General features: G+C 39.1%; 1 protein-coding gene across 3 annotated transcripts in view; it reads right to left on the bottom strand.

The window, feature by feature from the left end:
• The window catches only part of SVEP1 (sushi, von Willebrand factor type A, EGF and pentraxin domain containing 1), a 199,200-nt gene that overhangs the window by 72,841 nt on the left and 100,024 nt on the right, over positions 1 to 26,335 (bottom strand). For all 3 annotated transcript variants that reach the window (XM_047830252.1, XM_047830251.1, XM_047830253.1), the window contains exons 17-28: positions 24,749 to 24,910; positions 23,119 to 23,280; positions 16,205 to 16,366; positions 15,708 to 15,799; positions 14,531 to 14,627; positions 12,811 to 12,924; positions 11,640 to 11,753; positions 10,622 to 10,823; positions 7,201 to 7,358; positions 6,149 to 6,350; positions 4,157 to 4,332; positions 728 to 852 (exon numbers count right to left, since the gene is read on the bottom strand). In XM_047830252.1, the coding sequence (XP_047686208.1) occupies positions 728 to 852; positions 4,157 to 4,332; positions 6,149 to 6,350; positions 7,201 to 7,358; positions 10,622 to 10,823; positions 11,640 to 11,753; positions 12,811 to 12,924; positions 14,531 to 14,627; positions 15,708 to 15,799; positions 16,205 to 16,366; positions 23,119 to 23,280; positions 24,749 to 24,910 (1,766 nt within the window). The remainder of the gene's footprint in view (positions 1 to 727; positions 853 to 4,156; positions 4,333 to 6,148; positions 6,351 to 7,200; positions 7,359 to 10,621; positions 10,824 to 11,639; positions 11,754 to 12,810; positions 12,925 to 14,530; positions 14,628 to 15,707; positions 15,800 to 16,204; positions 16,367 to 23,118; positions 23,281 to 24,748; positions 24,911 to 26,335) is intronic.

The following is a 26,335-nucleotide window of genomic DNA, read 5'->3' as shown; positions in this document are numbered from 1 at the left end:
TGAGAGGCGGGTAAACTGAGGTCTAGGCAAGTTCTGCCACTGTAATAAGGGCAGACATTTATGAAGCCCTTGCTCTGTGCCAAACAAGACCATGACTGTATATGCCGTGTTGTGTTCGATCCTGCCGAAACTCTACTAGGTACTATGCTATTCACTCATCTTTCACAGATAAGGAAACTGAAGCTTGCTTGTTCATCTTTCACAGATATGGAAAACTGAAGCTCAGAGAGATGGGGTAACACATTCAAAATAATCACTACACGTCTGTGGTAGAACTGGGATTTGAACCCAGGCTTTTGGACTCCAGACTGTCTTTAACCACTAGCTCATCTGTTAATCTCTATGCATGATCTTGTGCCAACCCTCAATTTCTGCAACAGAGGAATTTGAAGCAGTATTCTCTACAGTTTTGAAAGCGCCGAATCCTGACCACTAGACCACCAGGGGGTGTCCCTACAGTCCTGAAATTACAAGGCATCATAAAATAATCATGTCTAATAAAAGTTTAAAACATCACCAAGAAACCGAAAAGGGGATTCGCTGAAAGTCACTGTAGATAACCTCCGCCTGGCTTAGTCTACGACCGTAGTAGCATCAAATGATCTCGGTGGTCAAGTTTGAAAACCCAGAGGTTGCAATAAGATATGGCATCATTAGTCTGTTCACAGTTGTACTAGGTTTGTACCTTTGTATCTCATTACTGTCATACACTGAAAATGGAATTGACCTGCTGTGGAGACAGGACATAGTCCCAGAGGTTCAGCTGGCTTATGGAGCCCACAAAAGACTCAGCTGGGTTGAATCCCTCTCCTTTTTTGTCTTGCTCTTGCCCAAGCACTAATGCACCACCACCTAAAGAGACAAGAGAAATAGGGAGGAAAATTGACCTTAATGTCTGTTAGTCTTGAAATGCCAAATTAATGAAAGCACTGCCAATATAAACATATCAGGGAAAATTACTGAAAAGTCAAATTACCTACATTTACTGTGTGTTTTACCAATAAGGAAAAATTCAGTATTTTATATAAAGCAACTTAGAACATAGTCAGAGAAGGTTTAAATATTAGATTTACAAATATTTAACTATTAAGAACCACACATATACATAATATGCATGTAATATTTTGTGGCAGCAGTAAGTCCTGTTTTTCCTCCTTTCTTCTGGGAAATTACTAGAAGCTTCCAGTAGCTGCTCTTTGTTTTCTTCTTAAGCCTACAGTGCTTACATTTCTATCACCAATTCCAAGGTAACTTCTACATTTGCCAGGCCTACCTAATCACCAAACTCAATGGAAAGTCTTTAATATTCTCCTCTGGTGATTTCACTGTATCATCTGTTGTGGTTGAACATTTATTTCATTCTATTGAACTGTCCTTCCTAGACGCACTGGATGGTCTGTGTTTGCTCCTCCAGAGACACCTGCCACCCTTCTCATCTCTGCTTTGTGCCCCCAAAGGTTGACACCTATCGATGGCACCACCTGGCTGCCTTGCTCCTCTGGCTTCTGTTTATCCCTGACCAATGGAAGGACCGGCTCAGGCAAGAAAGTGGGATGAGAGAAAAGTTTAGTTTTCCTGGATGCCTTTGTCCCAGGCAAAAGGTTGGAGGAGGCTTTTTTTCTCTATCGAATGTCATGGTTTCTGCTGGGTGATTTCTCTCCGGCACCACAGGTTTGCCTAAGTTCTGGCAACAACTCCCACTCCTTGCCACTTCGAGTTTACTCGAATGTGCCATTCCATTGTTGCTAGTCATGGATGTTTTATTGTCATGTTTTGCTTCTCTGAATCCTGACCACGCCTTTGAAAACAGTCCGTTCCTTAAATTCTTGTCAGTTTATCCTCCTCGCGTGTGCTACCCTTCCTGCCAGGAGCCAGGCTGATTCCACTTGGTGAACATGAAAGCATCTTCTCCTGGTTCTCCTCGAACCTTTCTGCTCATTCATCTCTCTTGTCTGCCTGCCTCTTAAGGTGCTGATGCACCCAGGCTTCCACCCCTGGCCTCCTTGCTCCTTCCTTCAACAATCTCCCCATCTAATCTTACTCGCCTGCCAATTAGTATGTGAAGAACCCCCTTTCAAGGCTTCCCAAACTATATCTTTTTCTTATAACAATAATCATTAAAAATTAATACATGCACAGAAGGAGATTTGGAAAAATAAAGCATAAGGAATTCTACTAACCCAGAAAAAAACATTTAACAGTTTTGTGTATTTCCTTCTAGGATTTATTTTTATTATTTTTTTAGTATATTTGTATGTGTGGGAGAGAGAGATTTTAATACACACAACTAAGGATCATACTATATACAATGTTCAAATCTTGTTTTTCTTCTTTTTTAATTAATTAATTCATTTATAAATGTATATTTATTTCTTTTGAGAGAGAGAGAGTGAGTGGGAAAGGGGCAGAGAGAGAGCATCCCAAGCAGGCGCTGAGCTGTTAGCACAGAGCCTGATGCAGGGCTTGAACTCATGAACCATCAGATCATGACCTGAGCCAAAATCAAGAGCCGGACGCTCAACACTGAGCTAAAAAAGAATCTTGCTTTTCTTCTTCAACATGCTCTCATTTCATGAGTTTTAATGAATGTACAACAGTTCCTAATTTGCTTAATTAATTATTAACCATTTCTTATTGGATACTGGAGTTGTTTCCAAGTTTGGTGCTAAAGTTTCACTGAGATAAATATATTGATACATAAGCACTTATTCAGATCATTGATTATTTCCTTTAATCTGATTCCTGGTAGTTGAATTGTTGGTTGTATGCACAGGGTTTCTCTAAGGTTCTTGATGAAAATTTCTAAAATGCTTCCCAGAAAGGCTGTATCAATTTTCATATCAGCAATCTCTAACAGTCTGCCACGCTGAATCCTTGCCAATCACCTCCTATCATCAAAAACAACTCTGTCAATTTGATATAAAATGGTAAAAACCTATGTTTTTAGCTGCATGTATTCCTGTGATTAGAATTCAAACTCAACATGTCTAAAATCAGATATAAAATCTTACCTCACTCCTAACCTCTGCTCTGATAACTGTCCTTCTTCCTAGAATTCTTTTCTCAGCTAAGAGACTCTTCAATAGACCTAGTCACCCAAACTGAAGCCATCTATTCACTAAGCTCTGTCAGTTGGAGCTCTGCAATTTCTATGGACTCAAATTCATTTATACTGATGTGGGCAGACAACCATCTCCTTGGATGGTTACTATTACAGTTTCCAGGTTTTATTCTCCTATTCCTTTAACCTACTTTCTCTCTTTTATCATGGTTTATTTTTTTAAAATATACAGATCCTTTTTTTTTTTACCATAAAGGAAATACATGTTCATTACAAAATATGGGAAGAGAATAAAAAAGAAAATAAAAGCCACCTGCAATCCCACTATCCAGAGAAGAGATAGTTGAACGTAAGAATACTTAAACACAAAAAGGGAACAACACCCCACTTCACCTGATAATAATGCCACTTCCTGTTGAAACACTTTTAATTTTTCCTTATTTACTACAGGGAACCTCCAACCTTTCCTCTTCATATATGTCATAGAAGGATCCAGATAGAGCAAGCATATTGCCCCGTACAATACTGAGAACCCCGTATCACCTAATACTTCTGCATTCCTTCAAACAAAAACTCTCTGAATACCTTTTAAAAAGTACTTTTAGAAAAGAGTTTGAGTTCCATTTGAAAAAGGGCATTAAAGGATTGCTGGGAAGATGGCGGCATAGGAGGATGCTGGGCTCACCGTGAAAAAGGGCATTAAAGAGAGATACTATTAGCAGTGCTCCAGTTTATATATTGGATATACTTGTATACTACGTACATGATCATGAAACTAAATAAGCAAATGGAACACACCAGCAACTCCTCTCCTCCTTGGAAGACAGTTTTGTAGCCATCCATTGTTACCTCAGCATGGATCTTGCTAGTCTTACTCTAAGTCCCCAGTCTCATTTCTTACACAGGGAGTCCCACAGCTCACCTAGGAAAAGCTTCTAATAATTCACAGTCTGGATAATCAGGGAGTAGAAATCGAGAGATAATTGTTGACCTTTGTGTAGAACCAAGGACAACAAAACCAGCAAACTTGATGTTCATCTAAGCACCCGCACGTCTGGCGTCAAACAGAATTACATTCCTTTAGCTAAGACATACCAGGTATGGCTGAACCAACAGAGAGGCCCACACCACCGTCAGATAATTTCCCGTCGATATAGACTTTCCAGGCTCCATTAGCACTTGTCCAAGTGATTGCAATATGATGCCAACTTCCATCATTCACGGAGGGACAGTCTGTTATCTTTTCCTTGCCATTCACATAAAGAACCCAGCTGTGAAAAGATTCCAGGCAATAGAGTCATCAGTCATATGTTGTAATCTCATCTGTAAGACATGTTGCTATTTTTCTTCTTTTTCTTTTTTTGTTCTTTAAGCACTTCCAGCAAAAACATTACTTCTTTTCTTCCATTTAGTCATATTTCATTGAGGCAGATTTGGTTTACAAATTATACTTTATCGTAGTTCATTGAAAATTAATTTATGCTTCTTAAACATGAAGGGGTAGGAAGAAGTCTTAGGATGATGTGAGAAGCTGATACAATGTGAGATAATTCACCAACTGTCTATCCTGGAGACGGTGAATCAATTATGGAAGGAATGAGAGTTGTACAAACGTCAGACTGGTTTCCTTCCTTCTGAATGGGTGTTCCTAAGACCAGGAACAAGCTTCAGATGACTCTCAGAAAGAAGTTCTGTCTCTGGGCTGCTGAAGCTGTCACAGGGCAGACAACGTATGTCGCTCCAAAAGAAAGCATAATTGGCACTAAACAAAGGTGACCAACTACAAGAGGGTTCCAACAACCATGTCACTTTGGGGAATGTCAAAGATAAGAAGCAGCTTAAAGTACACTATCTTCAAAAGTAATTGGAGAAAAAGAAAAAATTAGGGAAAACTCATAAGGAAGATAAGAATCCGTTAAATATCTCTTTCTGTATCTTCTTTGTCCCTATTCAAAGATGTTTGTGGAAAAAAATGGCATCTTTATAATATTAATTGTTTCCCCTTTGTGTTTTCCCCTTTTCCTTCTGCTATTCAAGGGGGTAACAGATTCTCTCTTTATATGTATTTTGCCTCAGGAGAGTTTTGGTTTTTTTTGTTTTTTGCAAATACCTTGGATTTTGTTTCTGAAAGTTCAGGTCCACTAAGAAGAATAGGGTTTGAGGACAGGGCGATTTCCACCAGAATAGTGAGCATCCCATGGACTGAGGGGAGGGAAGGGAGCTCTGTGGGGCTGGCAACCTGCTCAGTAGCAACAGGACAGAAATTTGGGAGGATCAGACAGAGAAAGGACACCACAGAATCTGTCTAGATTGAAGGTAAGGATTCCACGCAGCAAAGAGCTGTGATTCTGAAGGAGCCACGGAAGCCGGGGCAGTTCACAGCCCAGTGGAGAGCAGTGTGGACAAAGGACCGATGACAAAAGTCCTGGCCAAGTCTGTGGCTCTTTAACACAGCTCTGTGGGGTTTTGACAATCTGCAAAAATCTAAGGTAGGGAAGTGCTCAATAGAAAAAGAAGGCAGAGACAGCTGAGGATGGCCTTTCTGACAGCCCAGAGAGATGGGGCCCTGCAGTTGGAATTAATTGATCCAAAAGGAAATAAAGAAATATCATTTTGTACACTTGAACTTGTAGGTGGATTCATACTCCACATATGTGTGTCGCATGGGTCAGTAATGTCACTGAAATCCTTCAACCCACAGAGGCTCTGATATGTGAAAGAAAGAGTGTCAGTGTTAAGAGTCAGAGTCTGAGACTTAGCTCTTCCACTCCCAAGGTGTAAGATTTTGGGCGAATCATTTAGTCCTTCTGAAACTTTGTTTTGCTACCTGTAAAACGAGTTCCTCAGGTCACTATGAAGATCAAATGAAGTGATACTTAGAAAATAGCAAAACATAATACATGCAGAAGGTACTATCCCTGAAACTTTCTTACAGAACTTGCCCAAATGTTCTGTTTGATTATTGTCACTCCGCTGTCCTGCTGGGGCACCTGACCCCCTTGTTCCTCTGTCCCCCATCCCCAATGTCAGTTCTACCCGGTGCCGGGATAAGATCCAGAGTATGGCTTTCCTGATGGTTTTGCTTACCCATTATAATCGGTCAGGAGGAAGGTGTTGTCACTGCCATTCTCAACTGCATAGGAGATCGGTGTCCCATAGTTAGTGGTGTCAGAGGATTTCATCCAGAAGGTGCAGGTTACAGCATGGAGAGGTGGAAGCACACCATCTAGCATGGCGTAGCCATAGATACCCGAAACTTCAAAATCCAGGTTAAAACCTGAAGACTGGTCTGCAACAAATAAGAAAAGTGTGTGGCCCGTGGCACTTGGGAGGCATTTTTCAACTGTCTAAGGTGATCAGCAGATCATGTAGTACTATTGTCAAAGCAGCCCGTTTCAGTAAATATGATCTGAGAAGCAGTTTCAACATTAAATATATATTATTTATAAAATATAGAACACATTCTTTTAAATAGAATAATCAGTGGGTATCTAAGATAGGGAGAGAACTCAGTAGTGTCAGGAAGCAGAGAAATAGGGAATAGCTAGAAGGAGAGGTGGAATTGGGAAGTTAGTAAAGCTGGCATTTACTTAGAGACACTAAGGCATGTCTATATGCTGATGGGATGACTCCGTAGAATGGGGTAATTGATGCTGCAGGAGAGGAGGAGGGATAACTGCAAGGGCCACCTTCCGCCTCTACTCAAGCCCCTAGTTCTTCCCTAGTTCATGAGCAATTCAGCTCTGCCCCAATCCTGCATACCACACTCAACAAAACAAAAGTCCTAGAGCTAAGAGACTCCAGCATCCCGAGAAAGCTGCTCGGCACCGATTCTCATTCGTGTCCACGGACTCTGAAACCAAGTCCTCCTAAATCAAGCGTCCTTTCTAAACATGTAGAATGTGAAGAGTTCTACCATGTTCCATTTTCTCTATTTCCCCGTTAAGCTTCAGTTTCCTCACCTTTGCCATGGGAGAGAATATTACCTCATCTGCTGGATGGCTATGAAGATTAAGTAAATTCAAAATGCTTAGCATAGGTTATGGTATGTAGACAGTGCTTGGAATAGGTAAAAATGGACACTTTTATGATATCAATAATTTTAGTGCTGTTATGAGTAACACTGAGTTCATATATACCTATTTCACACCTGCTGCCTGAAAATCCTGGCCGACATTTACAACTGTATGAGTTTAATTCATCCACACAGGTGGCCTGATTTCTACATGGGTTAGAATGACATTCATTGATGTTTAATTCACAGAATGGCCCCGTGAAGCCTGTTGCACATTGGCACCTGAAAGAAACAAAATGTTACTAACACATAGAAAGGCATCAGAAGAAGTCTCCCATCTATGACAATATTGTCTCAAAAGCCTTTGAAAACTGAAACTCATAGATACAGAGAACAGATGGGTGGTTGCCAGAGTGGAGGTGGGATGGCAGAAATGGGTGAATTGGGTTTTGTTTGTTTTTAGTTTAAATAAATTGGGTAAAATACTCTGAAATGCTGAAACATGTTCCACGTAAAAACAATACTTTGTTAGTCACCTTTATTTGTTTTGTTCCTTTGATTAAACCTCTTTAAGACAATATATATTTGGAGTGTTGTAGTAGCAAAAATAGTGTAGGAAGTAGGTCTGATCCAGTTGAAGTATTATGTACACACTGGGAGTTCTCTCCCCATAGAAGTGCTAGGAAAAAATATAAAAAGTGCACGTGCCATTCTAAAGACTTTATATACATTAAACCAATCTTTACTGGTTTAAAGAAGTAGCATTATTATCATTCCCCTTTTACAGACAAGTAAACTGGCTCAGAGAGGTTGATCTGCCCAAGTTCCCTTGTTATTAAACAATGGAGTATCATTTTTAATTAATTAATTAATTAATTATTATCATTTAAAAAGTTTTTTTAATTTTTTTTTTTTTGAGAGACAGAGTGTGAGCGGGGGGCAGGGGCAGACAGAGGGAGACACAGAATCGGAAGCAGGCTCCAGGCTCTGAGGTGTCAGCACAGAGCCTGATGTGGGGCTGGAACCCACAAACTGTGAGATCATGACCGGAACTGAAGTCAGACGCTTAACCAACTGAGCCACCCAGGCGCCTCTGGAATAGGATTTTAAACTCAATCTAGTGCCTTGTTCTTAATCATCATGCCATATGGTCTCTGTGGTATGCAAGAAATCATTTAAACCTGTCAGAATGGAAAATATATTTGATGATGTCAAATGCTGATATAGGTGTCATGAAATGGGAAATCTCATATAGTGAGTAGAAATACAATTTGGGATTGTCAAGGGAACTTGAGAGTTTACATTCCCATAGGCTGTATATCCCTGTATATCCATTTCTACTTAACGTGCTCCAGGAAATTACTGCACCAGTGTACAAGGACACATGTAATGAATGTTCATAAGCATTATTTTAAATATCTATGAAAAGGAGAATGGGAAAATAAACCATGGTATAATCATTCACTGGAATACTAATCAGCAGTTAAAATAAATAAACTAGAGCCAAATGTATCAACCTTGACAACACATAATGTTGAGTGAAAACAAAACCTAAATTGCAAAAGGATATATATAGTATAATACCAATTATGTAATATGTAAAATTATACTATATACTATTTATGTAGTAAAAAATGAAATCTGAATGAGAAAAATATTCACCAACTTCAGAATAGTGGTTACTATTGAGGAAAAAGAGGAGTGTGTGTGTGTGTGTGTGTGTGTGTGTGTGTGTGTGTATTGAAGGGACTCCAAAACTATCTTCAGAAGGTATTTCTTTAAAATAAAAGATGTGGGGGCCCCTGGGTGGCTCTGTCCGTTAAGCATCCAACTGTTGATTTCAACTCAGGTCATGATCTCACAGTTCGTGAGATTGAGCCCTGTGTCGAGCTCTGTGCTGACAGCGTGGAGCCTGCTTGAAATTCTCTCTCTCCCTCTTTCTGCCTCTCCCCTGTTCACGCATGCTCTCTCTCTCTCGCTCTCTCTCTCTCTCTCTCTCAATAAATACATAAACATTAAAAAAAAAAACCCAAAGATGTGAATCAAATATGACAAAATGCTAAGGTTTGATAATTGCTGTGATGAGTGTGTGACTTTTATTGTTCTTGGTAACCTTCTGTATGTCTGAAATATTTAATTAAAAACGATCAGTCCAATACATGATCGTTAACACTGTTAGTTAACACGGGGACCTCTAAGAATAAATGGTGTTTCAGGGTTTAAGAGAAAATGTCAGTTGGAATTGTGGGAGGGGGGGATCTTTACGGCATTCTCTCCATTTGGCAATAAATCTATTTTGGCTAGAATTTCACTCCTCTTTATCTGCCCATGTTTGACATCATCACGGCAGTCCAATATCCTTGTCTGTGAAAGAGGTTCACTGTGGTGACAACTAACATTTCCTCGGAATTAGGAGAGTTTACCTTCACCTTTCCTCTAGTTAGGATTTAGACAGATTTGGTAATCAGCAATTGTTTTTGATGCTGGGGAGACTTTAGAACTCTGTGTTTATCTGGAAATTTCTCATTTCCTATGGGTAGGCACTATATGCTAGAAGATGTAAACAGCCTATGAAAGATGAAGCTACACTGATAAGATTTCATTTCCACATCAAGAGTGAAAGTCTCACTGGCAGAATTTGCTTCCTATTTCTTCTGGATAGTGCCCTGGCTATTTTGTTGGGGGACAGTAACAAGGGGGGGGGGTTGCTGAACCAGAAGAGGACTGGGAAATGCTGGAATTGGGGTAGAGTGTTTTTTCTTTTAACTTTTATAAACTTACAGAGACAGTGGCATGTTGAGGACAATAAAGTTTCCTAAGATTCTGCAAGTAAGACGAGTTCTGTTTTTTGTATCTGTACTACAGAAGGCATACACCCTGCAAGGGTAACAGGATGAAATAGGGCAGACTTGATCACGATGAAGGAGAGTGTTGGTTTTCAAACGATACTCCACTGGCACCCCAAGAGCTGCCTCAGGAAGACAAAGTGTTTCTTCTCTACAAATACTGTTTCCGAACACAAAAGTTTGGTTTTTATTTATTTTTTTTACTTGTTTACATTCATATTAGATTTCTTATGAAGCAAGGGTTACTGAGCTAAAAAAAATGTTTGAAAGTCACAGAGACTGTCGATTGGCCCTGTGACAGCATGATTGCACAATTTCCTTTGACTTTAGCTGGTGTAAAACCTCCAGCTAAAATATAAAACGTTTAAAAATGAGGTTTTGTCTCATGCTTAGGGTATTTGCTTCTGTGTTACTCTGTTTCCTTTGATCTTTTGACCTCCCAAGTATAGAACAGTGGTTTCCAAGTCTGGCTGTGCATCGGAATCACAGGGGAACTTAAAATATACAGGTTGCCTAGACTCTAGCCCAGACTTAGTGAATCAGAACCTCAGGTGGTGGGGAGAGTCTACTGTAGTCTATTCTTGGGCTAGAATTAGGGAATGGCTGACTCGGGACTCAGCAATACTCGGTAAAGACTGCAGAATGACTGAATGGTTAAGAAAATGAAAATAGTGCAAAGCACCAGACTTAGGGCTTTACCTGAAGCTACTGGCACCGTCTTTACAGGTAGCTCCATTTTTGCACGGTTGGCTGAGACACTCATCCATGTTTTTTTCACATCGGGTACCCAAAAATCCAGGAGGGCATTTGCACAAGAATCCCCCGACCTGATCTTCACAGACGGCATTATTTAAGCATGGGCTTGGCTGGCATTCATTGACTTCTGTTTCACAGTGCAGGCCTGGGGATGGAAGAGGACGAGGAAAGAGCCCAAATGTTAACCTTCTCGAACCCATGATCAAAGTGTTGACTCCTTGGAGGATGCTGCTCCTGAAGGAAGCAGGAGATTCCCTTCCTGGAAGGGAAGCTGTTAGAACTACTGGCCTGTCACACTGCTTTGAGATCCACTCCTGAATGAGCTTTGGCTTTTGTAAGTCATTTTAGCATTTTTTTTCTTTTTTCTTTTTTTTTTTTGGTAATCTTCTCTTTTTATCTTAGAACTTCCTGAAGCTAACATTAGTAAGGGACATCTAATTGAGATAATGTTAAAAGATAAAACTAGCAAATTTAGTTCAAAATTTTACTCTGTTTCTTTGACCTTGCCCTTTTCCTTCACTGGTCGTTTTTCTGGAAATTTCTCTTTATAAATTATATCTACTACATCATTTTATTTAGCATCAATTTGCAATACGATCTTATACAATTTATTTCCGGTTCCTTCTTGAATGTTTATCTTAGCATAAAACTCTGGTCTTCTCTCTCTCTCTGTCTCCATGTCTCCCTTTACACACACATACATATGCGTGCACACACACACACACACACACACACACACACATTTTTCTAAACTGTTTGAGACTAAATTGCACCCTTGATGCCTTTTTACCCTGAAATACTTCAGGGTGAATTTCCTCAAAGGACTTTTGCTTAGATAATAATAGCACAGTTACAAAATCAGAAAGTCAATGTTAACATAGCATAATGTTAAAAAAAATGTAGTACCTTGTGGTGCTTTTCAGGACTTTGAGACAATGAAGGAAAAATGGAAACATCTTACCTGTGTATCCCTTCACACAGGTGCAGTGATAGCCATCTAAGCCATCGATGCAGGTTCCTTTATTTAGACAAGGACTAGAGTTACACTCATTTATATTTTCTTCACACAGTTGACCTGCAGAGAATAACAGAATATTTTACCCAGAGAAAACCTGAAAGGAATTTAAGACTAATAGTTTTCAAGCAAGCCATTCAGGTGTAAGAACAGAAGAATCAGGAATTGTGGCTAATATAGTTGTGCAAAATTATTGCTCTTTGCCAAATATATTGCAGCAAAATGTTTTCTTCCATTCTACTTATTGCGAAACATTTCTAGCAGGGAATCTGGTATTTTCAGCATAGGATGGAAAATGATGACCGTGAATATCTTGCTTATTTATTTATTTTTATATTTATTTATAGTTAGGATGATCAGTGTGATCTGCTTTAAAAACTTTATATTATTTGTTAGTTGTTCACCTCTCTGTTGAATTTATTCCCCGAGTCCTTAAACATGACTTACTTATCTAGTAGTTGTAGGTTTGTACCCTTAAATGACATATATGATAACCCCACACCCAGCCCCTGGAAACTACTATTTGACACTCCGTTTCTGTGAGTTTGACTTTTTTAGATTCCACATATGAGTGAGATCATACAGTATGTCTTGCTCTGTCCAACTTATCTCATTTAGCATATGCCCTCCATTTTTGTCCATTTATTGCAAATGGCAGGATTTCCTTTTTTTTTTTTTTTGTGGCTGAGTAACACTCCACTACATATAAGTCGATCGCCTTTTATTTATCCATTCATCCCTTGAGATACACTTAAGCTTCCTTCCATATCTTGGCTATTGTGAACAATGCTACAATGAACAAATTTTCCAGACGGTGACTTCATTTCCTTTGGATAGACACCCAGCAGTGGAATTACTGAATCATACAGTAGTTCTATTTTTAAGTTTTTGAGGAACCTCCATACTCTTTTCCATTAGAGGCTGCACCAGTTTACATTCCCACCAAGAAAGGCTCCCTCTTCTTGGCTTCCATGTGCTTGCCAAGACTGTTACCTCCTGTCTCTTGATGATAGCCATTCGAACAGGTGTAAGATACTATTTGTGGTTTTGATTTCCAGCAATGAAATTTCAATGATTTCAATGTTTATACTGTAAAGACAACAAACTCTCCTCTTACCTGTGTAACCAGATGGGCATTCACAAACGAACTGCCCAACTAGGTCTTTACAAATTCCACTGTTGAGACATGGCAGCGAGCTGCATTCATCAATGTCTGTTTCACACTTTAAGCCTAAAATGGAAACCAAACACTGAAGGACAATCAAAGGAAGGATTAACAGAAACAGAACCATGATCATTTAAAGACAATTCTCTCAATCATCTGAATTTATAGGGAGCGATGGTGGTGAAGGAAGGGGCAATATTCCTTAAGTGCTACCGTCTGGTTAAGTATTTAATGAAAGCACTGCCTCTTTCTAAAGAGATTTAAGATATCCTTATAAAAATACATAAAAGATAGAAAATCCCAAGGTAGAGGTTGGTGGTGGGAAGGGTGAGGGGGAAGACCTGGGAGCATAAAATGGAGCCAGAAATTAGCTTAACTCCAAAGTGAAAAGCACCGAGTCATGTATACTTTCCACCAAGACCACTGGCTGAGAAGAGGGGGTGGGGCCAAGTCTTGCCAGATCTCAGCTCCTATACCAGGTGTCCTAGAGTGAGGATACATCTTTCCATAGGATGCACACAAGCTATCGGTGGGCTAGCTCTGCCAGAAACCCATGTTCTTCCTCTACACCACTGGGTCTCAAAATGGTCCCTGGACCAATAGCATAAGCAACTACCTGGGAATGAGACAGAAATGCAAATGATCAAAACTTCCCTCGATCTACTGAAATCAGAAATTCTGGGTTAGGGTCCAGTACTCTGTGTTTTAAGAAGCCCTCCAAATGATTCCGATGCACATTAAAATTTGAGAACCACTGTTCTGTATTACGCCCTTGCTCAACCACCACTCGCTTATAAAATTCTAGGATAAGATCCATTATTTCTTATGGAATGTTGGGACAAAATTTTTGTGAAAATTGAAACACACACACACAAGGTGAAATAAGTGGAATGCCATATTCTTGATAGGCCTGGGCTACCTTGTTTTCCAACTTTCCTTTTGTTCATTTTGTGGTGAATTCTTTTATTTCAATACCATTTTCCTCATTGAAAAGATATTTTATGTTGGCTTCATAAAAGTGGGGAAAACGCAAAAACTACATTTCTAGGAGGAAATAGCAAACTATTTTAAATAAATTATAATTTTAAGATATAGTTCACTTCCCTCTCAAAAACTGTATTTCTGGACTGAACTAGAATGCGACTCAAACTGCAAGAAAACATAATTCTTACATAATTCCTGCGTAATCAAGTTCAAAGCCATATTGTTTTTCCGGGCGTAGCTTCCAGAAAGATAGAAACGAAGCAACAAATCACAGCTATTCACAAAAACTTCCACTAGTGTGAGGCCAATGAGAGAAACTGGAGTTTGTTGAAAGATGTTTATGCTGGACAAATTGTTCTACGTTGAGTATCATACATTTAATTTGTGTTAGAATGGAGCCTTGGCCATGGCCTCTGAAACTGCATTCCTATTTAAATTGTGAGTTATGATGTAACTTTTTCATAGAGAAGATGATTCGTTATTCTTCCTCCAAAATGTGCAAAGAAAACTGTAATTTGTAATTTATGCACTTTTTTTACCTTGGTTTATCAAGCCTAATCAAATTTTTGTGCATTGATACAGTCTAATGTATCTCACAGGGTTTATTTTTAGCGTCCCAGAGTCTGATATGCAAGTCACAATGATTTCATTTGAAACGTATATTGAAAGTTGCATTCCTCTATGTTACCTGTATATCCAGATGGACAGAGACAAACATAACCACGCCCAAGCTGTTGGCAGGTTCCACTATTATGGCAAGGGTTTAAAAAACATTCATGGAAAACCTACCAGGTGGCAAAAAAAGAAATCTATCAGAGACAAAACACTCAATCACTTCAAAGCAATCCTGACTAGGGAGTTTGATGTTTGCAGTGTTAGGTTCCTGTTTCTGGGTGAGTTCACGCAATGCTAGCTGGACTGTTGCCTGCATCATGTTGGTGCCTGCCACATTGGACATATATGATATATATTATCCTTAGGTGATGTTCTAGTAAGTGTTTTCAAATGCTGCCTTCATGTTAGAACCCATTTGAGGTGTTTTAAAAGTACACAGGATAGGGCTCCCACCCAGACCAGCTAAATCAGAACCTCTGGAGGTTGGGGATCTGTGCATCATTGTTTTTTAAATTTGGCCAGAGGATTCTAATACTTCTCCAGGGTTGGTAGTCACTTCTCTGGTTATTATTACAAATTTCTATGTCTGCTGGGCTCAGTTTCAAATGTGACTTATGAAGCCCTGACAAGCTTGGACGAGACTGCAGAAACTTGAAATAAGAAATACAGCCTTATTATCCTCCTTAAAAATACTTAGAGCCAAAGAATTTATCATGACATCGGGCAAGGTCTATTCAGAGTAATGGCTAAATCTACCAAACAATTAATCTAGTTATGTTCATGAGCTCTATCTCTTAATTTTTAAAAAACTATACCTTATTCCAATAAACAATCTCTTTTTTTCTGTGACAAAAATTGTAAATAATTTTCATGAAAGTTGAGTAACTCTTCCTGCCAATCAGAAAAAAGGCCTTTGGATAAACCAAATGCCCCTTACTCAAATGATGGGTTATGCTTGTGATAAGTGTTAGTTATTAGTGAATTTAGAGGTTCCCCTTACCCACACATTCTCTATGCCAGACATTGCTGAGGAAAACTCCCAATTTTTGGTACTCAGAATTTCTGATACTGCATTTTTTAAAGTTCTTATTAGAAGTCACAAGTAAATACTATTATTCATTGATAATATCCATGAGACGATTATTTAAGGTTTCAAATCTGGCCATTTCCCCGAGTGCGGCATGTAAAATGACATCATGTTTTCCAAACATTCCACTGGAGAAGATTCTAGAAGTATAAAAGGGACTTGCCTGACTGCTGACTTCATAGTTCTTTTTGATATGTCCAGGAGAAGTAAGGGGCACTACACTTTCCTCTGCTGCTGAGAAAGTTGAACTAAAACCTAATAAGATTAATAAGAAAACATTAGATTTTCCAATTAGTGTGCCGTAGATATTGCCAGTAAGTAGACTCTACCTAAATATGATAGTCAATATTCTGGTTATCAAAGTGGGTAAAGTCACACATATTTTGTTTTAGTAACAGTAAAAAAGAGACCATATAGATGGATGGCATATATAACTAAATCCTAGACTCTTAGAGAGAGATGTGGAAGTTATCAAGTTCAATGTTCCCAAAATAAGAATCTTTGAGTCACTGTCATCAAAAAGCCCCCCAAAGGACAATTTAGCAAGTCCCGACACCTACATCCACTGAGAATAGTAATATTCGGAATCACGGTTACCACAGCACAAACGCAAGTCTCCAACATGCGCGATTACGTAAGAAATGAAGTGTATCTTCTTACTGGAGCAGTCGGTGATCGATCCGGCACCAGAGGAGGCTGTAGTTCCATAAAAGGGACAAGATAAGCAGAAGGACTTCCCTGGATTGGGTTGGTAGTAGTCTCGAGGACACGGGTAACAGGGTGTTAATCCAGAACGAGAGAATTCTCCTACTGGACAAGGTACTGCACGGGTAAAAACAAAGCATTTGTGAGTCGGGAGCAACATGCTCTATTTTGAAAAGAAGTACATCAACCTTCAGTCATAAGAAAGCTACTGAATTGTGAAAATATTCTCTTGCACATATCTACTGCTTGCACTATGTTATCACCCAAACATTCTGTTGTTCCCCCCCCCCCTTAACAACACACATTAACTCAATAAAAATTTGAATTGACCTTGTAATATTGTATTCTGATTTTTCTACTTCACATTATATCCTAAGCATTTCCCAAATCATTCTCCAACTTGTTAACTGGCATGGTTTTTAAGAAAAGAAAAATATTACATGCCATTGACAGACCATAAACGATCTAACATTTCCTCTACTACTGGCCATTTAGGTTGCTTTTCTTTGTTAGCTATTATAAATATTGCTGATGTGAAATTTTCTACATAAACTTATGTATACAGCTCTGATTATTTCCTTGGGATAACAGTTGAATTTGAACAGCTGAATTTGAGTTGTTGAATCTATAGATCTAAAGATAATGGAAAATGTAAAGCCATTAATACAGAATGTCAAATCCTTAAAAAAATAAATAAATAAAAAAGATTTTAACTTACAGCTCCATCAGTAGTGTATGGAATTGCTCTTACTACGTATTCATCACTACTGATAATGATCACTTAAGTATTTTTTCAATTTGAAAGTGAAAATGGAATTGCACTGTTATTTGAATTTACATTTTGATGATGATTTAAGTTGCTTTTTTCATGTTATTAGAAATTTTATTTCTCCTGTATAGTTATCCATGATTTATGGTATTTATGGGGAAGGGTCTTTTTTTTTTCTTTACTTTTAAGCCTCTTAATGTCATTTTGTGTTAGACATGCTTTTTATAAACAACATCCAGTTGAATATTGTCATTTATCCAAATCTTGCTAATTGGTGGGACGGTAACCAAACAAGAAATAGCTTCAAAGATGACATGAACTTGCATTTTCTTCAATAAATTTTGGTTGCATTTGGCAGAGGGAAGATGGGGCAGACTAGCCACGACTAAATCTTTGGGTTGGGATTTTAGATTGTGACCCAAAAATGAATTCATCCAGAGCATGTTCTTATGTGAACTGACTGGTGTCATGGGCATGAGTCCTAAAACCATTACAAACTGCGGAAACCACTAAAATTATCAAGACGTGTCTGCATAAATTTAAATATAGAAGAACACAAGGAAGTAGCTTTGGGGAATCTCAGCATACTTTCCATTTAGGTTTTGGGTTTTTGTTAATAAAAATCAGTATGGCAGAAATAATTAGCAATATGACTGAAAAATTTAGAAATGCACTTGAGGCTCAACGGAGCAGGATATTCTGGGTAATGGCATCTCTTTTTTATTGGTATGACAATAAACGTTAAATAAGCAATAAAGCATTTGCGGTCATCTCAAGAGGTTTAGGTCAAAGTTTTTAAGCAGCAACAGCCAGTCACATCTTTTGCAAAAGTGCTCCTTTACACACCCTCTGACAAAAAGTCAGGAGTCAAATCAAGAGATGGCAGAAGATATCATAGATATTAATGCTTGTTTAGAAACAAATATTCTCGGGGCGCCTGGGTGGCGCAGTCGGTTAAGCGTCCGACTTCTCAGCCAGGTCACGATCTCGCGGTCCGTGAGTTCGAGCCCCACGTCAGGCTCTGGGCTGATGGCTCAGAGCCTGGAGCCTGTTTCCGATTCTGTGTCTCCCTCTCTCTCTTCCCCTCCCCCGTTCATGCTCTGTCTCTCTCTGTCCCAAAAATAAATAAACGTTAAAAAAAAAAGAAACAAATATTCTCAATACATTTGTTATATTAAAACTTTAAATTGTAAGTATCTTAGTGAAACAAGATACCTGTTATAACAAAAACATTTGTATATTAAAACTTCAAACTATAAATACCTTTGCTCACCAAGAATAAATTAATCTATTCTTTGTTGCTAGATCTCAGAGTTCTAGACAGGGCTTTGCACAAACATATTATAAAGTTGCTGAGTTTAAAATGGGTTTTCTGAATGTCAAGTTTCCAAAAAAATTATCATCTATTTGGAAAAGGTACCTCCAAACAGCTAATTACAGTAGTTAATTGGAGGCATAGATCTTCCACCAATAAATGTATAAAACTCTGCTTCAGATGATATATGAGTGTGTATGATAAGGTAAAAATATAAATTCTGTCAGTGAAACCAAGATGCTATGATGAATTAAACTGTTTTGCACATACGTTTTTTTCAGCACCTTACCCTCAAACAGAAAAAAAGACTACACCCCTAGAAACTGACAGAATGCCAAAAATTATACTAATATGCAATAATAATAAAATCTTAAGATTAAAAATCAGCAAGTCAGTTGGCTTTTCAAAACAGTGATGTTTATATTTTGCTTTTTTTTTTTTAACGTTTATTGACTTATTTGAGAGACAGTGAGAAAGTACAAGTGGGGGAGTGGCAGAGAGAGGAGAGGCAGAATCCCAAGCAGGCTCTTTGTTGCCAGCGTAGAGCCTGACATGGGGCTTGAACTGACAAAAGTGCAAGATCATGACCTGAGCTGAAACCAAGAATGAGATGCTTAACCAACCGAGTCACCCAGGTGCCCCTATACTTTGCTTTTTGGCACAGAAAGTGTGAATTTTCATGTGAAAATGAGCTTAAATTATATTCCAAAGGGAGACAGTTGTCATCAGAAATATACTTTCCAGGAGTGGACAGTCAGTACTTAATATATTATTGATACATATAGTAAATATACATATATATATGTTGTAAGCATACATATACACATATAGCATATGTAAATGTAAACATAACATACATAACAATAGCGTTATATGTAGTATACAATACAGTATTAAATATACACACATGCGCCTATACACAGGCAGTTCCTCATGGTCTAATTTTGTAAGAAGAAAGGGGGAAAAGTTTCATTTTGAATCTTGGTCAAAGCAGCTGTGGTTTCTGAGTCAAGAAAAATGGGACAAGATCCTTTTAACCTCTTCTACTGGAGACAGAGAGAAATCTAAGTATGCCAAAAGTGATATTAAAATAGAATTAAAAATAGTGCATTGAAGTGACCTGAAAAATGTAATCCCACACGTCTGTTCCCTGACGGTGTTAAGGATAACACAGACAGCCCTGGAGCCAAGTGAATTTTGCATTTTAAATGGTTTTCCTGGGGCGCCTGGGTGGCTCAGTCGGTTGAGCTTGAGGTCAGGCAGGCTCTTAGTCAGCTCAGGTCATGATCTCCTGGTTCATGGGATCAAGCCCACTGCAGGCCTGCAGCAAAGAGCCTGCTTGGGATTCTATCTTTCTCTCTCTCTCTCTGCCCCTCTCCCACTTGTATGTGAGCGCACGCGCTCTCACTCTGTCTCTCTCAAAATAAATAAACTTAAAAAAATATGAAATAAAATAAATGGCTTTCCTAAAACAAATTCAGGGGTCAGAGACTCTTATCCTAAGCTTCCTTTTAACTTCATTCTGTGGGGCCGGAGTAAGAAATATCATCCTGGTTCAGTAATAATCTTTCCTTTTCCTATAGGACCATATGTAAACAACACCATCACCAAAAAAAATCATTTGTGGGACTTATTGTTCTGATAAAAGTCTACGTAATTTTTAATTTTTTAATTTTTATTTTTTAAAGTTTATTTATTTATTTTGTGTGTAAGAGAGAGAGCTTGAGCCAGACTCCATGCTGCCAGCACAGAGTCTGATGTGGGGCTCGAACCCGCAAACCATGAGACCATGACCTGAGCCGAAACCCAAGAGCTGGATGCTTAACTGACTGAGCCACCCAGGCACCCCTGAAAGTCATTTTTAAAAAATGAAAAATTTCAGACTCTTCAGTTTGTAGCCACCGACCTAAGGATATTTAATATTCTAAGTGGTGATAAAAATTGAAATGCATGAAATATATATTACTTTAATATAGTAATATACTTAAAAATAACTTTAAATTCAACATGCTAAAGAATGCAAAAAGTAATACTTTAGTAAAAGAGTAGGTAAACCATAAACATATACCTAAAAATAAATCACTACAGAACGAAAAAAATAAGGAAGGGAGGAAGGAAAGACCTTAAAACTAAGACAAATATATATGAGACTATTTTAGAAATCATACACATGTAAGTTTAAAGTAAAACGGTATTTATTTAACACCACAGAAGAATGTTGAGTTCAGCTCTGCCTAACTCACTTATGATGAACAGAATGTGGTTAAAACTTATGCTGGGAATATTAGGAGAAATATGGCAGTTACCAGAAGTTTAATTAGAGACTTTCTGGGAATTATAATCACTTTATTGCAATAATTTGGTATTAGACAAACCTCAAGGCTTATTTGGGAAGCTAAAAGGAAAAATCGTCAGATATGAATTTGTTGCACTGTAAAGATCCTACTTACTTTTGTGGTTGGAGGGAGTGAGGGAGAAAAAGAGAATTTTTTACTGTAGACTTTCTTCCAAAACTCGTTTGTATATTGACCAAAAAAAAAAAAAAAGTCCTTAGTAGATCTATTTCAACCATAATGTGAAGCCTGATTTGCTTTTTTTTTTAAATTTTTTTGGTTAACATTTATTTATTTTTGAGACAGAGAGAGACAGAGCATGAACAGGGGAGGGGCAGAGAGAGAGGGAGACACAGAATCTGAAACAGGCTCCAGGCTCTGAGCTGTCAGCACAGAGCCCGACGCGGGGCTCGAACTCACAGACCGTGAGATCATGACCTGAGCCGAAGTCGGACGCTTAACCGACCGAGCCACCCAGGCGCCCCCTGATTTGCTTTTTAATAAAAAAAAAAAGAATCCTCAAAGCTGGTGTGATGTAACAGACATAGTGTGTGAGTTTCAATTAGTTCCCCGTTAAATTCTCTTCTCTTCAGTGAAATATCAGGTTGATGAACGCTGCTTGCCCGGTTCCAAAGTTCTAACAGACTTTTCTATGTACTACGATCCCACCTGACTGAGACGATTTAAACTGGCGAAACTGGCACAGTATATAAAACCTGTAATTATGGCATGCTTCCTGGTTTTCTCCCTGCAGTACCGTCTTATGAGGACTGCAGATCCTAAGATGTAATGCTGGACATTACAAAGGAATGTCCCAGCACCAAAGGAAAATGTCCTATACGGCTGTTGTCCAAAAATTTGTTTCTAATTGGATACAGATGTGTATTATTTACTAAGGGAGCAGTTTTTAAATTTTCAGATGGCCGTAGACCTTAGGTTTTTAAATAAGGGTGTAGAGAAAGTGGAGGATCCACAATTTTTAAAAAGCCATGTTTCAACCAGCATGCTTATTCTGTTCCCAGTGATGCAGCAGAGGTAGGCCAGCGACTTTTTATTTTTAAACAAGTTTCATTGACTTTGCAAAGTACATGCATGGAGTTGGGAGTTCCTGGCAGCAGGGCTCTCAGCCTTAGGGTCATGGCCATTTTAAGTTTTCATTTTTCAGTTTTGTTTGCATCTTCTAGTCTTTATCCTGTACTGGAAAACTGTACATGGTAGGGATGTTAGAAATATTTGAAAACTGGAGCCCTAATCTTTTTATTTCTGTTTAAACCAGTGGCTCTTGGGGCACCTGGGTGGCTCAGTTGGTTAAGCAACCGACTCTTGGTGTTAGCTCAGGCTATGATCTCAATGTTCATGAGTTTGAGCCCTGCATGGGATTCTCTTTCTCCCTCTCTCTCTGCTCCTCCCCTGCTCATGCTGTGACTCTCTCAAAATAAATAAATAAACTGAAAAACAAACAAACAAACAAACCAGTGGCTCTCAACATATGGTCCCTGGACCAAGTAGAAGGAGCATCACTAATGAACTAGTTAGAAATGTAAATTTTCAGGCCCCACACCAGACCTGCTGACTTAAAAACTCTAAGAGTGGGACCCTGCAATCTTCATTTTGAAGCCCTACATGCTGACATGTGAGACCCAAAATTAGTCATACTCAACTTTTCCTGTTACTTTTTTTTTAATGTTTTATTTTATTTTTTAAGAGACAAGGACAGAGTGCAAGCAGGGGAGGGGCAGAGAGAGAGGGAGACAAGAATCCAAAGGTGGCTCAGGCTCTGAGCTGTCAGCACAGAGCCTGATGCGGGGTTCGAACCCACGAATGCGAGATCATGACTTGAGCCAAAGTCAGAAGCTCAACTGACTGAGCCACCCAGGTGCCCCCTTGTAACTTCTGAATCACTTGGGGAAGGGTATAGAACTTAAAAAGAACACCAGACAAGTTAAATCAGAATATTGGAGAGGAGATAGGGCTTCAGTATTTTTAAAATGTTGATGTAAATGTGCAGATGATTCCAAAGTACAGCCAGAGTGGATAACTGCTCACAAAAACCTTCAAACTACAGGAAATGAAATGTCATAATTCATTGAATGTCTTTTCAGAGTTTCAAGGAACATGAGACAGGACCTCACTTCATAAAGGAGGAAACTAAGTTCCTAGATGAGATATATTTCTACCATATCATGGAGGCACATGTTTATTAATACTGAATCCCGAGACCAAGCCTTGCACCTTTTTTTGGGATCCTAAAGGCAGAGCACGGTGTTTGTGTTGCCGGTGTTTAGACTTAAGTGTTGACTGGCTGAATGAAAGGAAACTCTCCATGAAGAGACAGTAATTTACTTTCTTTGCTTACAGTGGACATAACGGTTTTGCTGAAAACATTCCACTCCTCCACGTATAGAACCTGTATCAGGTGTAAAGCAATAATAACTTCTAAGGCTTCGATTACCTCCACAAGCAGATATGTCCACGGCTCCTCTTTTCACAGTTGAAGTGCTTTCTGGACACGAGAGGCAGCTCCGGGAACCAAATGCTGGCTGGTAGCTGCCCAGTGGACATGATTCACACGTCTCAAGGCCATTTGATGAGTAAGTGCCTTGTTTGCACTGAGCTGAAGAGAAAAATGTAATATGGTTAGGAACAATGACATTAAGCTATACAAAACTAGCACTCGGTAGGGTAAGGTTTTCTGCATTTTAATTTATTCAGGATACAATGAGGGACACAAAGAACTACATATAGACTGTATTTTAGACTGCCCCATGGTTCTCTGTACTAGTAAGTTTTAGACTGATTTCTTGTTACTTTCGTTATTACCTAGCATAGCCACCTAGAAAGTGCCAATAATTGTTTATTTTTTAATTTTTAAAGTTTATTTATTTTTGAGAGAGAGAGAGAGAGAGAGAGAGAGACCGAGCACAAATGGGAGAGGGGCAGAGAGAGAGGGGGACACAGAATCCGAAGCAGGCTCCAGGCTCTGAGCTGTCAGCACAGATCCTGATGCAGGGGTTGAACTCACGAGCCGTGAGATCATGACCTGAGCCGAAGTCGGACACTTAACCAACCGAGCCACCCAGGCCCCTGCCAATAAATGGTTTTTGAGTGAAGTTAGAAATCCCATCTCAGAAAGGTACTGTCATAAGAACAAGTTGTACACAGGGGGACTTGTCCTTGTATAAGTTCTCAGCTTGTACACTACTTCTGGAGTGACAGAAAACAAAACCTCAAATTGGGCTAGAACCGCATAATTACAGTGGTACCTTCATGGCTCTGAGAACTGGCCCTCTTCTGCCCTCCTACCTACAGACCCCAACTGAGGGCTGGCAGAGCAGAGAATAAAAGTAGTCTTAGCATGAAGCCCAGAGAGATTAAGCAACTTTCTAAGATTCAAACCAGTGGCTTTGTGGTAGGGCCAGAATCCTCAACCCCCAAGTACACCATCCATTCCTTCTGCCTTCGTCCTCCAAATGATGCTCATTTCCAGCACTGCTAATGTTTTTAGCATTTCTAATCACCTAGCGCAACTCTCACGTTTATATTTGTCATTCAGCAACCACATCTGCATTTGCAACAACAGTGAGGGATGCAGGTCTGAAATTCCTTCTTCTAGGTGTAGCTTATTATAACTTTAACCATGAAAGAGAACATTCCCATCAGGAGTGTTTATTGAGAAAGACAATAAAATGTTTTTATAAAATCTTGAGATACTTTACTAGAAAGAATACATGCCTCTGTACCTATAGTCATTAATTTCCAAGTAAATGGAGAGTTGATCTCGTATCAAGTATCATTCTAATATGATTGCTAAGTGTTACGGAAGTCCTTGCCACCAATTAATGTGAGATTCACTAAAAAAAATCTGAGTTATTTGATAAATGTGGATTCGAATTATTGACAGTGGAATTTGACTTAGAGCAATAAAATGTTCCAAAGGGGAAAAAATAGACTTCTTTAAAGTGAGGGAAACATTAAGATAATAATTGAAAATCAAAAGACAAAAATAATCCTATCTGCCATTGAGACTTCATAACTGGAGATCAAATTCAGGCTTCTGGTCAAAATGTGCACTAAGCCATTACCTTTGCATTCCGAGCTGCTTCTAGAATGGGGATATTCAGTATAAGTCCCTGTTGGACAGAGTTTGCACTCAAGTTGCCCTTCTTCATCTTGATAGGATCCCGTGAAGCAGCTTTCACAGACAGAATGCTTCAGGGAATAATAGGTTCCCAAAGGGCAATTGACTGAAAAGAAAACAAACAGGAAACACTGAATACAGTAAACTAGAGAAATGGAACATATTTGGGTTCTTTTGTCCTAAGGCACGAAAATAATTAAGCACGCTTCCAAGTACTACTGTTTATGTGTTAAATCTTATTGTCAGAGGTTTACTCACAAGATAAACCTTCCAGAAACGTATTTCTAGAAACCAAGAGTAGATTCTTTTTTGTTTAAGAAAATGCAAATTCTTATTGCCCAAGCTTCAGGCTTCCATGATAGGGGCTTTAAAGTGTGGATTAAAGAAGATCATCCTGGGAAACACAGAGCTAACAAAGAAAAGGCTGCTGAAAGAAAAGGATAAAACAACGCACATTTGGGTTAATTTGAGGCTTCAAGATCTGAAAAACAGTTCCTTAGCTGTTGCTCTGAATGGCTCCCTTATGAAATGGACTGCTTGTCCATTGCAGCATCATTTCTAGAAACAAAACCAGGAAAAGGCTGTGAGAGTAAAAGAGATGAGTTAGGCAGACCCCTGTCTCTGCCTACAGGAATTACTGTCCACTGAAGGCAAGTCCAAGGCATCCTCATACTCAAGGGTTCCCAGGAAACAGGCCAATGTCAGGACCTTCCTTCCTTGGAGATCTGGTCTACTACTTGGCGGACTTGACGTGACTCAGGATTTCTGAGACCACAGTGGAATGTTAAGCCCACTAAAAGGCTGCTTGCAAACAGTATTTGCACAGAGAAGATATTTGAAATTAGCACCTAGAGGATTCTGATGTTAAAGTCTATAAGAATTACCTGGGAACTCACTAAAAATTCAGAGTCCAAGGCTCTGCCCCCAAAGTGTCAGATGTATTAGTTCTGGGACAGGACCTGAGTCAAGATGCATTTTGATAAGCACTTCAGATGCTGCTGCTACAGGCAGTCTCAAGAACACACTGAGAAATGCAGAACACTGGTCAAGGTGACTTCTAATTTTTATTCACAAGGTAGGGAGGAAACAAGAGCAGGCTCAGAATGACCACTTTAATGTGCTTTTGCTGGGCTGGATTGATCACCCAACAGAGCTCTGGGAAAAGCAATAAAAACTGCTGAGGAAGGTTTTCCATCCAGGAGGCAAGATCCCATGCCTACAGAGAGACTGGCACCAGACTCATGTCATTTGGTCCAGTTGAGTGTACAGAACCTGGTTAGAGGAGTTTCCAGTATCTATAAACAATCGGCTTATACGGGAAACAGGCTGGAATTGATCCAGACTGTGGCAGTCAGGGTTAGAAATTAAGGGGCTGGGGGTAAGGAGAATGAGGAATGGCTACTTAATGGTTATGAGATCTTCTTTGGAGGTGATGAAAATATTTTGGTAGCAGTGATGGCTGAACAACATCATGAATGTACTAAATACCAATGAACTTGTACACTTTAAAATGGCTGATTCTATGCCACGC

The sequence above is a fragment of the Prionailurus viverrinus genome, chromosome D4, assembly GCF_022837055.1.
Source record: "Prionailurus viverrinus isolate Anna chromosome D4, UM_Priviv_1.0, whole genome shotgun sequence".
NCBI lineage: Eukaryota > Metazoa > Chordata > Mammalia > Carnivora > Felidae > Prionailurus > Prionailurus viverrinus.
The sequence above is the reverse complement of the archived record's forward strand: the minus strand, read 5'-3'. Positions and strand labels throughout refer to the sequence as shown.